Source organism: Acinonyx jubatus, chromosome A2 (genome assembly GCF_027475565.1).
Source record: "Acinonyx jubatus isolate Ajub_Pintada_27869175 chromosome A2, VMU_Ajub_asm_v1.0, whole genome shotgun sequence".
NCBI classification, from domain to species: Eukaryota; Metazoa; Chordata; class Mammalia; order Carnivora; family Felidae; genus Acinonyx; species Acinonyx jubatus.
In genome coordinates, this window is record NC_069383.1 from 125,113,262 (window position 1) to 125,125,586 (window position 12,325).

At 38.9% G+C, this 12,325-nt stretch overlaps 1 protein-coding gene across 1 annotated transcript in view; it reads left to right on the forward strand.

Moving 5' to 3' along the window:
* The window catches only part of CNTN3 (contactin 3), a 339,764-nt gene that overhangs the window by 229,087 nt on the left and 98,352 nt on the right, over nucleotides 1-12,325 (forward strand). The window contains exon 6 of the mRNA XM_015066053.3: nucleotides 11,174-11,377. Within this exon, the coding sequence (XP_014921539.2) occupies nucleotides 11,174-11,377 (204 nt within the window). The remainder of the gene's footprint in view (nucleotides 1-11,173; nucleotides 11,378-12,325) is intronic.

The window sequence follows — 12,325 nt, forward strand, 5'->3', positions numbered from 1 at the left end:
AAAGAAAGAAAAATAATGGAAGAGCCAGTGCTCTTACAACTTCTGTTATAATTTGTTTCTTATTTGAAAAATGTAAAAAGAAAGAGATGAAGTAGTAAACTTCATAAACTTGACTGCATTTTAGGAACAACTGTCATAGAACCATATACTTAGATTATATTAAATATTTGAGGTGGTTGGTTTTACCAACTGAGGTTTATGGCATGAGCTTTGTAACCTTACGCATGAGGTACAAATGAGCTCAGTTACTAATTTTAAGTGTAATTAGGATGCATTTTTAAAACGATTTGCCTCAGTGGATTCCTATTCTACAGTTGTGAAAATCACAACGAAGCCAATATTCATTCAATATCTTTATATTAGAACAAGATCCTGATTAGAATCCTAGTGGTCCTCTTAAGAGTGAATAGAAGGATCATTAATCGGTGCACCTGGGTGGCTCAGTCCGTTGAGCATACGACTTCAACTCAGGTCATGATCTCACAGTTCCTGAATTCAAGCCCCATATCAGACTCTCTGCTGTCAGCGCAGAACCTGCCTCAGATCCTCTGTCCCCATCTCTCTGTGCACCTCCCCAGCTTGTGCTCTCTCTCTCTCAAAATGAAATAAACACTAAAAAAAATAAGAAAGGTCATTAATCCATTAGCCTTAGATACAGAAATGTAAGAGCTGCATAGCCCTGGAATATAGTATATTAAAAATGCTGCCTTTGACATACTCTGCATCAGTTTGCTATTCATTTATTCTTACATCTCTGTATTCATTGGCCAATACAATGCACATCTATTAGTTAAATGTGACATTTGTAAACAGGTAGCTGGGAAGTTGAAAAATAAAATGGGGATAAGGAAAACGTACTGAAGTAGCAAGGGTAAATCTACTACTAGAAATTAATATTCAATCAAAAGTTCTTTATCTAACATAGACAGTCTCACATATTAAACAGCCATCATTTTGAGGAGCTCATAATGATAGAGTATGGGTAGAATGAAAGCAATATATTATTTTCTTTCTAACTTTTACCCCTTACTGTTCCCTGTACCTGGATAGTGTAAGTTGTGAAAGAGTCCCTAAATTAGGGACATTCATATACTTCTTTAAGTATTGATCTTTCATTGACCAGAAATTATTCTTTGCACTGACTTGGGTTTACTGTAAAGAGAAAACAGTTAATAAAAAGGGATCGAGTATAAGATAACGATATTCAGGATTTGATAAATAAGCCAATTGGTCAACATAGTAAATGTTTACAGAGAAAGATCAGAGAGGTGATTTCTAAAAAAATCAAACATTAATACACAAATGAGAATTTTAACTAAAGCATTTGAGCAATAACCTTTTATTTCTTTATGTTTATTTCTTTCTAACATCAGTAAATTATTAAATCATAGCGAAAGCTGTAACAATTTTTTTCAGGCTTTAAAAGACATTCTTACAGAGTTGATAACGTGATAGATTTTTCCCTGGATATATGTGCATAGCCACGTAGGCAAGGACTAGAAACACTATGGAGGCAGAGAAGAAATGCATGTGTAAACGTGTAATTTATAAGTTAGTGTAACAAGTGAGGGAACATGAGGTAGTACAAATGCTACTTTCCAAACTCCTATTATTTTTTTCAAAGCCTGCAAACTGTTATTTATATTTGACTTGAACCTGATGCTGAAATCTGGGCACATCCTTTAGAGCCCAAAGGAATTGGCATTTATAGAGCCCTACAGATGTGAAGGCTGGGAATTACTTTTGATCATTGATGGTAGGGGGAGGGGGGCATTGTTTTTTGTTGTCAAGTTTATTTTGGATATCCAGGCATAATCACATATCCTGGCATAATTAAACATTTAAATAGTCATTTTTAAAAATCATGTGACTTTGTACTATTTCAGAAGTTTATAACAAAGCTACTGCTATTTAAAATCTATTGTTCTGAAACGTTACAAATCAGAGAGAGTAAAGATCCGTTTTAAGACAAGTTTTTTTAATAGTATTAAACTATTTGGATGAGCAGTTCGATGTGCTACTGATGGCAAGTAGTGGTACTGTGTGTGTGTGTGTGTGTGTGTGTGTGTGTGTGTGTGTGAGAGAGAGAGAGACAGAGACAGAGACAGAGACAGAGAGAGACACACAGAGAGAGAGAGAGAGAGAGAGAGAGAGAGAGAGAGAGAGAGATTAATTTCTCCAGCTTCCCAAGGACTCATTTATTGTCCCCGGTAAGAAGCCCCCTGTGGTTTGGCAGGATGACTTCATCTTCCGCTAATAACCACATTCTATTTACTAGTGAAAGTGGACATTTTATTCTGCTATAAAAAAGAAATCACCAGCATGGCAAGAAGAGAAATATCAAGTCCCCATGACATTCCTTAAAGAAAGAATAAAAGAAAATGAGACCTAATGAGGAATGGACAGTTACTGTGATGCTGCTACTTTATTCACTAGTCCTTAATTATTTCAGTTATTTTTATTGCACCTTTTCCTCATCCATAGAGTTCTTTTGTATCATTTGCAACCCAGTGAGGCCCCTCTCTGGAATTAGCTTCTGAGAGTTGATGTGGGAATTGTAACCCAAAAGCACCACCTTTGGATTCCTTAAAGGATGGGCTTCCTGTAGTTAGCTTGTAGTAGGAAATTACCATTTTGCAAGGGCAGTGTAAATTTTGCATATCATTTTAATAGCAAGGCAGGTCAATCAAATTATAATTGGCTCCAATTAGCACTCCCATGAGCTATAGGATTCTTTAGCATCTCCTGGACTGCACTTAAAAGGAAAATGTTATTTACTGTCACTGAAGTCATAAAAATTGTCCATTATTCAGTGTAAGTGATGAGGAAGGTACAAACCTGGCGAGAGGAACTTGGCATATATTTAATGCATACACATTGCATCAAGCGTGGCATTGTGCAAAATGTGCAATTACAAAGCATTTTCTTTTTAGCTGCACAGGCAGGTCTTGGCGATGAAACTTGTAGTCATCCGCAGCATTTCAGTTTTGAGCTAATCTTAATTTTGCTTTCTAACATTTTCTGAGTCTTGAACTCCTTTGAAAAGCGTATTTTTTTATAATAGGAACAAGGTATCAGAAAAGAAATGCATTATATTCCCAAAGTCTCTCTTATCTTAGGATCTGACTCTGTCATTTGGGGGGTTTCTGCTCAAGGTCCATCACTCTAGCAGAAAGTCCACATACAACCAAGGGGTTGCAGTGATTGTAGATGTGTCTGTGACATGAGAGGATTGTCCTGTCGTCATGAAACATTACCGTAACTGACCCATCCTGATTAGGTCAGGAAATTTTCTTAGGAAAATTTAAAGTCCTTTCTTTAACAATGCCATGTTTCCTTAGCACCTTGGCCAAAGGAAGAAGGTCAGTAAATGTCTTGCCAGTGTTTTCGCTCCTTGGTTCCCCTAAATCATTGCTGGACATTAGAGTTTGAGTGTCACTAAATTTGGCCCCCACCTTGCACGTCCTCATCCTGAGATATCCTTGGAACAAGAAGACAAGGGTAGGGTCAGTCCACTGAAACAACTTGAATTAAGGTTGGGAGAGTGTTGGTTCTTTGGGGAAAATTTAAAAAGTTCTTCATGAGAAAAAGGAAGAATGTATGCATCCAAGCAAAAATAAGGAATGGCCTCTCGAGGGCTCTCTCCATTTCTGCATCAACAGATATGGAGGAAAGAACTTCACTTTAACACCACATCAGCTTTAGCAACCATAGTACCAGGAAAGAGACAGAGGCACGTGTTAGAAGAGCTACCCTGGTGGAAGCATTAAAAATGAAGACAGAAGGGCACCTGGGTGGCACAGTCGGTTAGGCATCCGACTTCTGCTCAGGTCATGATCTCACTGTTTGTGAGTTCAAGCCCCGCACTGAGCTCTCTGCTGTCAGCACAGAGCCCGCTTCAAGTCCTCTGTCTCCCTCCCTCTGCTTCTCCCCCTCTCATGCTCTCTTTCTCTCTCTGAAAAATAAATGAACACCTTTGAAAAATGAAGACAGAGCCTTGTGGAGTCTCGATATGATGGAAGATGCAAGTGCCTGCTGAAAATATTTCTGTTTCTTAAGGAAAATGGTGGTCCACAAAATGGTGGTCACAGAGCACATCAGGAAACTGCATTATTTCCATTTCTGCTATGGAAATGACTCATGCGTGCTCCCAAAAGGCAGCAGGCTAAAGCAAGAGAGACAGGCATAGAAGATTTAGGAGACTAGCCTACGCTTTGTGAAGCTTCGTGTACTTAGGACATATGACAGCCTCATAAGGAAAAGAGGAGTAAAAGTAAAGAAAGTCAGGTAAAGATCACCAAATTCATAACTTGGTCTCAGGCTAACACTGACCTAGAACAGGTCAGCAAACTTTTTCTTAAAAGTTGAGTCAGATAAGTATTTTACTCTTTATGAGCTGTATAGTCTCTGTTGCAGCTACTCAGCTTTGCTTCTGTAAGCATAAAAGCAGCCACAGATGATAAGAATTGGATGGGTGCAAGTCTATTCCAAAATATTTAGTTGACAAAGCAGGCAGCAGGTTAGATTTGACCCCCTAGCTATACTTTGCTGACTCCTGGCCGAGATTCAGCCCAGAAGTATGAAAGGATAAAGGAATGTCATTTTTAGTTTTTGTTTCCTTCCCTGATCATTGTTCTCTTTATCTGAGGACCCTCACAAGTCACATTTATTAGCACCCTAAATCAGAATGGATGAGGCAGACATTTACCGGCTAAGCAAGGAAGTATACCCTCAAACAACAACTTACAAAACAGCTTTTGAAAGACAACACACTGAAATGTTGGAAATGTCCATAGATACCTTCTGCTTTAAGGGTACAGATTTTTTTCAGTCCTTACTATTGACGTTTTCTTCTTTGAACCTTATATTATCTTCATTTTTCTACATGGCTTTAGATCTTTGAATATGTACTCTCTCAGACCCTCCATCAGTGGGTGATATCTCTAAGCTCCATAGCAAAATTTCCTTCCCAGTTGTATGAATCAGTGATAAAAATCTTGACTAACAGCTATCAAGTTCCCACAACCTTTTTTTTTAATATGCCTTATTTTAAGTAGGTCAAACTTCCCAGTTGGCACCAGAGAAAATAGCCAAAGTTACTTTTACAATTTTGTTCAACTGCAATTTTGTTTGACAACTTCTTCTTGAAAATCCCCATACAAAGGATTAAATCTCCCTCATAATAGAATTTCATAATGGAACTAGAAATAAACCCTTAAATGTCAGTAGTATGTGTATTAATACATCTCCAGGTAAACACTAGAGTGACATATTTCCTGCTAAATTGACTGGCCTTACACTTAAGTGACCTGGAAAAGAATATGGCTGGAGGAGCGATGTCATTCATCACATACTACTTTTTTAGAAAGCAGTTTCAGGACTTCATTATCTTAATTTATGGCTCTGATTGGCAAAATCTCTTTTCTCTCTTCTAAAAAATAGTTCACATACCTAATATTAACATAGCGTTGTTAATAGGAAGCCCAGAGGCCAAGTAGTTTGGGCATAATGTGTTTGTGATTTACACCACAGGTTGTGAAAGGTTTTGTAAAGTCTAGTTCATTTGAGTATATAAAATTATCATTTTTAGTGTAGCTTTGTATTTCTCATCGTACATAAAATGATGTTGAAAAATCCCCGAAGAATGCTGATTTGATATATGTTTTACTTTGCAGTGTACAATTAATCTTTATTGCAAATGCAGATTTTTATAAGTAAACTCTCATAGTATTACAGCAGGTATTTTTTTTTACTTTATTCAGAATGCAGTAAATCACATAATTCTCTAATGTTTTCAATCAGAGTGATGCCATATATTTTAACACAGTTATGCAGGCAATAAATGAAATTGTGCAGATCTTCTCACTAGGAGATAAAAGTTATGTATCATTACATCTCAATAAGTAAGTCTATAAAGAAAGGTGGGTAGGTCCTCCAAAGTTCTGCTGTGCCTGTCATGACACTGTATTCCATATTAAGCCCAGATTTGATTTCTTTCCATGAGTTGTTAAGGGTCTGAATCTTTATATAAAACAACCGAACACGAATTCATTTGTTTTGGGGTGGTTGTGGTTTGCTGTCTCTTTTGGAACACCCCACCCCTGCCATTGTATTGGTCTTACAATCATTTTGTATAACATACGATTCTTCCTTAGGCCTTCTCAGGCCAGGATTTCTCCACTTTTTTGTCTCTGATCATTTGTTTTTCTTTGGAAGTTTTGTGTCTATCACATAGCACTGCACCTGGACTTAATAAACACCTCTTTGTTAGCTATGATCGTTATTTCTGTTAGTTTCCTGTTGCTCGTGTGACGAATTACCACAAATGCAGTGACTTAAAACACCACAGATTTACTGTCTTACAGTTCTGTAAGTCACAAGTCCAATACAGGTGTCACTGAGCTACAATCAGGTGCCAGATGTCGACAGGGCTGCTGAAGGCTCTGAAGGTTCCGGGGGGAGAATCCATTGCCTTGCCTTTTCCAGCTTCTGGAAGCCACCTGTTTTCCTTGACTCGTGGCTACTTCTTCCATCTTCAGATCAAGAGCATAGCAGCATCCTCAAATAGCTCTCTCTGGGTAAGACCCCTGCTTCTGAGGTCATAGTTCCTCTTCTCTGACCCTGCTGCTTCCCTCTTACAAGGACTCTAGTGATTACATTCTCCCCACCCCTGATAATCCAAGATAACATTCTCATCTCAGTGTCCTTAATTTAGTCACACCTATACTGTTCCTCTAATCATGTCAAGTAACATGTTCAAGATTTCAGGGATTCGGGTGTTAACATATTCTGGGCGGCATTATTCTGCCCATCTTGCCATTGTTAGTCCCAAACCCTCTGGTAAGCGTATCTTTAAAGGTCTCATCCACCCTTTGGCCGTTCACTTCTAGGTTACCTGCCTGAGTCTCACAAGTGATTTCCAGTACAGCCTCTTCCATACCTTGAGTGGCTTTTCTTCCCACTTTCCCGTTTCTCCTGTTTATCCCAGCTCACAACCTTACAGTTAGATTTTTGTGCTGTTCACCAAAGATCGTTTTTATTCTTGATTTTCTGAGTATGTATCTGGGAGAAATAGTGGAGGAAGACCATTAATTTATTCTGGTTACCTTGTATTCCAATATGTAGGCTATATTATTGCACTTTTAATTGAAAAGTATATGTACTGTGACTTTAGAATGTGAAGAAGGAGGAAATATTGTTGACAAGTATTTAAAATGGCTTTCTAGGGGCACTGGATGGCTCAGTTGGTTGTGTCCAACTTTGGTTCAGGTCATGAGCTCATGGTTTGTGGGTTTGAGCCCCTGCGTCGAGTTCTCTGCTGACAGCTCAGAGCATGGAGCCTGCTTAGGTTTCCGTGTCTCCCTCTCTCCCTGCCCCTGTCCCCTCTCTCTCAAAAATGAGTAAACAAAAAAAAAATTCAACAATAAAATTAAATTAAAATATTTTTCTATAGTGTATAATATACAGAGCGCATATTGTCCATGTGACCATGTGAAGATCACATACATCATGTCCGTTTGGTGATGGTTTACAAATATAAAGCATTTGTAGCTCAAGAGCTACTAGTATGCCAGTCGAAGATAGACCCTCACATTTGCCTGATGATACAAATTCTCAAAGGAGAATACAGGAGTACTTATTTCTACAGAACAGCAGCTTTTCTCCATGGGATTCTCAAATTAAGAATGATAGTTTAAGATTTCTGCTCAGGAGATGAAGGTTCTACAGTTTCTTCTCTATTTGGTGAGGTCTCAGGATGGGTTTACAGTGTTCTCCTCTGGGATGCTGATTTATCTGGGCTTGTCTGGAGGGTAGTTACTAAGAATCAGTTAGGTCAGTTTGTAAATTTGAAGAGCCTGAAGGTCTTATACAGTTATTGAAAAGGAAAATCAGTTAAAGAGGCTATTTCCTTCAGGTCTAAGGGAAGGGGCAATTGGTAATACAGAGGAGAGTCTGTTACTCCGTTTCGGCAACACCATGTACATTCAAGTCTTCTGAGAAGCAAACCCCAAGGTGGGATTAGAGGATCAAACTTGTTATTAAAAAAAAGTCTGGAGGAAATGCCTGTGGAGGATAAACAGGGAGGGAGCAGAAATTGGTGGAAGGGAGAGTCAAGTCCAATATCTGTGAGCAAAGAGAGGAAAAGACAAGTCACATAGGAAGAAAGCCAGACTGCCTCACAGCTCTGAGAACAGTGTGGCCATTATCTGATGGGGCATCTCCAACCAGAGTTGCCTTTGGGGACATTTGGTACCAGGGCGGGGAGCGGGGGGGTGGGGGCAGAATGGGCAAGCATCAGCACAGTGGAGTTCATCAGTTAGTTGGAAGTAGCCCCCGCACTCTTGTGCCGGTGGGTGGTTACCACCAGTTAATTGTGTTTCCTGCAGTAAGTTCTCCTGAGGTGAGACCTAAGTGGGACACCTCCATGTTCACCAGAATCCACCCCTCAACTCTCCTTGCTCATTTTTGGGAACAGCCTTCAAATGATTTTGATTTTGACTTTCTTCTCTTCTGTCATTTGTTGCTAGATCACACCACAATATCTGTATACAGTATATTAATAGTACAGTATTGAAGTCAGTGGTATTGATTTGGGATTAAAAGAAATAATACAAGTGTAGCCTTGTAACATTTCAGTCAAAATTACATATGTTAGAGTTGTTCCAAATTTTTCATCTGGTTACTGATCATATATTCTCCTTGCTACATAATATTTCTTATATGAATTTACATGATTTTCGGTTTTCCAACTCTAAATCTGAGTTCTTTCCACCAACCATTCTTACTTTAGTAGAAACTGATTTAACAAGGTTGACTTCTTGTCCTTAATACCAAGCTGAGGTCTATTATGTTGGGGAGCAGTGGAAGTTTCGCACTCCCTGGATACAAGGGACCTATTTAAATAAGAAATAAAAGGCAGAGGGACAATTCTATGAATTTCATGAGTAGAACACTTTGAAAAGCAGAGGAGATGGCTTTGTCTTCTTTAAATGAGGTGATGTTACAGGGGTTAAAGGATTATGGGGTGGTAGATGCTTAGAGTAGTAGGAAGAGCCTAAAGAAGTAAGGCTTCCACAGCAGTCAATTTCAGCAATTGCAGAACTGATTCAGCCAACCTGACCAGCATTCTCCAGCTCTATGGTTTATTTAGTACTATTGTTGTTGTTTTTTAATTTTTTTATGTTTATTCATTTTTGAAAGACAGACACAGAGCACAAGCAGGGGTGGGGCAGAGAGAGAGGGGGACACAGAATCCAAAGCAGGCTCCAGGCTCTGAGCTGTCAGCACAGAGCCCCATGTGGGGCTCGATCTCATGAACCGTGAGATCATGACCTGAGCCCAAGCCGGAAGCTCAACAGACTGAGCCACCCGGTGCCCCTATTTAGTACTATTGTAAGAGAAAAAGCACTATCGATGTAGGCATGAGGCCAACTGTGGAGTGGATGTTTGAGACCCATTTTTTTTTTCAAAGTCTGACAAACAACCTAAGGTTCACAACCTATCACATGACTGATTGGAATTTTATGAAACACTCTACTGAAATGATACAGCATGATGTGAAGATCGATTCAAGGTTAAAAATCAGTGTTTCTTAACATGTGCATGATATGCCATTGACTTGCTAACCTTTGGAATCATGAAATATTTGCATTTCCTTTGAAGGCAGAAGAGAGTCACTTGTGTCTCATTTCCACCAGGTATTTACCATGATCTCTCCCCGACTTGCTTTTCACATGCTCCTCACTTCATTTGGAGTGCTTTTATCCCTGCTGTCAGAATATCGTTGTGTCCTTGAAGACCTCTTCTTCAGTCATGAGAGACTGTCACCTCTTCTTCCTCTGAAACCCAGAGTAACTCTCACCCAGCCCTTTTACATTATCTCATTGTTATTTGTAAACGGATTTAGTGTCCCTTTCTACAAAATGCAAAGATCCTTCATCCCGGAATTATGTCTTGAATGTATTTTGAACTTGTTATTCACTAAATTGATTTTGATTACATGTTTTCAGAAAATTCTTTTGAAAAAACATTACAATAATGAACCACTGCAATAATGTTGATAAAATCATAAAAAATGATAGGACCATGGAAAGAAGGAATCAAAGAAGTCAACTGCCGTAACTGTGCTTAAGTAACAACTTGCCTGTGAAAAATATGGGCATCTAGAACAATGCAGCATCATATTATTTACCCTCATTATCACAGAGTAAAAAACATTAGTGTCTTGGGAGAAAGTTGGTTTACCTTGACCCTAAAAGTCAAGAAAACTCTCATATTAGACTTTACAGAGGAGATAGGAGCATAATTGTATCCTTAATTAACTCAATAAATGTTTATTGAGGACTATTAAGTGTCTCTGGATGTTTCATTTTGGTAATTGGGCGGGGGAGGGCAGTCAGGATAAGAGTTGACATCAGTGTTTACCCAGTGGTGGGAGGGTGGTTACGTAAATAGACCATTACATATACAGCAGTAAGTGTTTTAACTGATAGAAACTTAGCGTTGCTCTATCAAGGAGAACCTACCATGAGACAAGGGTGAAGGAAGGCTTCTCTGTAGAGGTGGTTCCTTATGTTTGGCACCAACCTTTGAAAACCATGTGGAAGTTGTTGTGGGAGAATGGGGTTTAGTGTTGAAAGGGGGGAGGAGGCAAAGGAGTGGACAGAGAACAAGGATACTGCAGGCTCTCAGAACAGCAGGTGCCAAGACCCAGGGCTCAGACTTGAAGCAGGGGCTTAACCATGCGGAGTCTCTTATTCAGGTTAAGAAATGTGGCATTGTTCCCAGGAGCTCCAGGGAATTGCAGGTAAGTGTTATATCACAAACTGACATGATGAGGTTGGTAAAGTTGAAAGATCATAGAATATGCGGTGTGGAGATACAAATTAAAAAGGAGAAGGACTGAAACCAGAGAAACTTGTCAGGAGGTGTCTGGAGTAGCGATAATGATGATGGTAGTAATATTGCTCCTGCAAGGATGCTAATCAGCACTGTCCTCCACTGTAATGCAGACTGACTGCAGAATCAGTTCACAGAAATGTCTCTCTTCATGACCTGCGATAGAACCACTCACCATTACTTTGTCATAGAGGTGGTTTTGTGTACGTATTTTTAGTATACTGTGGAAAATTTGCCTTAATGATGGGATTTCTTTTCTCCAAAATTTTATAAGAACTATCATATGCTTGGATCTTCAATGAATATCCATCATTTGTTGAAGAAGATAGTCGGAGATTTGTCTCTCAAGAAACAGGCCACCTGTATATTGCCAAGGTCGAGCCATCCGATGTGGGTAATTACACGTGTGTGGTGACCAGTACGGTGACGAACACCAGAGTGCTGGGCTCCCCAACTCCTTTGGTGCTACGTTCTGATGGTAGGAAATATTTCAAGGTGCAATTCTAAATGTAAATATTGTGAATCCAAGCAAAAAAAAAAATGGGAAAAAGTGAAAAGTATACCATGAAGAATTATTTCACTTTGCGCTGAAGAAAAAATATGAGTACAGTGATGAAGAAAGATCATTTCATTGACCATAGGTCCCTGTACCTAATCCTTACCCAGGACCAGCTTTATTGTTTTTGAGGACCAGTGCAAAATAAATATGATGGACCCAGTGTTCAGAAATTATTAGGAATTTCAAGATGGTGACGGGAGAGCATTCAACTAAGCTTGAGGTTTTTCTCAGCCTAGGTTCAGGTTACATTGTCATGAAGTCACCTGTCCTGATTTTGGCCACCGTGAGCTTCTTTAAGCTCTGGATGTATTTTTATAGTATATAAAGCATCTCTTAATTTTTAAAAAAAATATGCACTAGATTCCCAAAACATATTCATTTTGTAACTAAAAGTCCATTCTCTTTGATGAACCTCTCCCCATTTCCCTGCCACCAGCAGCATAGTGATGATAGTTAATAATACTGTATTGTATTCTTGAAATCTGCTACAAGAGTAGACCTGAGGTGTTGTCACCACAGAATATTAAGAAATTAAAAATGGTATCTGTGTGAGGTGCTAGATGTGTTAACTTGATTTGAGATAATCATTTAACAATGTATATGTATATTAAATCATCACATTGTACATAGTAAAAAATATCAGGTTGTACATGCAGCCTAAATATATATAATCTCTGTTTGCTAATCATACCTTAGTAAAGCTGAAAAGAAAATAAATGTGTTTTCTCTACCCCTTCATGGCTGTTTCAAGGGAACACATGAGATTTAGAGGAATCAGATTTGTAACCCTGTGTAACTGCCCCACTTACACAAAACCATATCTGATACAGCACAATGTCATGACCACATATTACCTAAACATTTCTT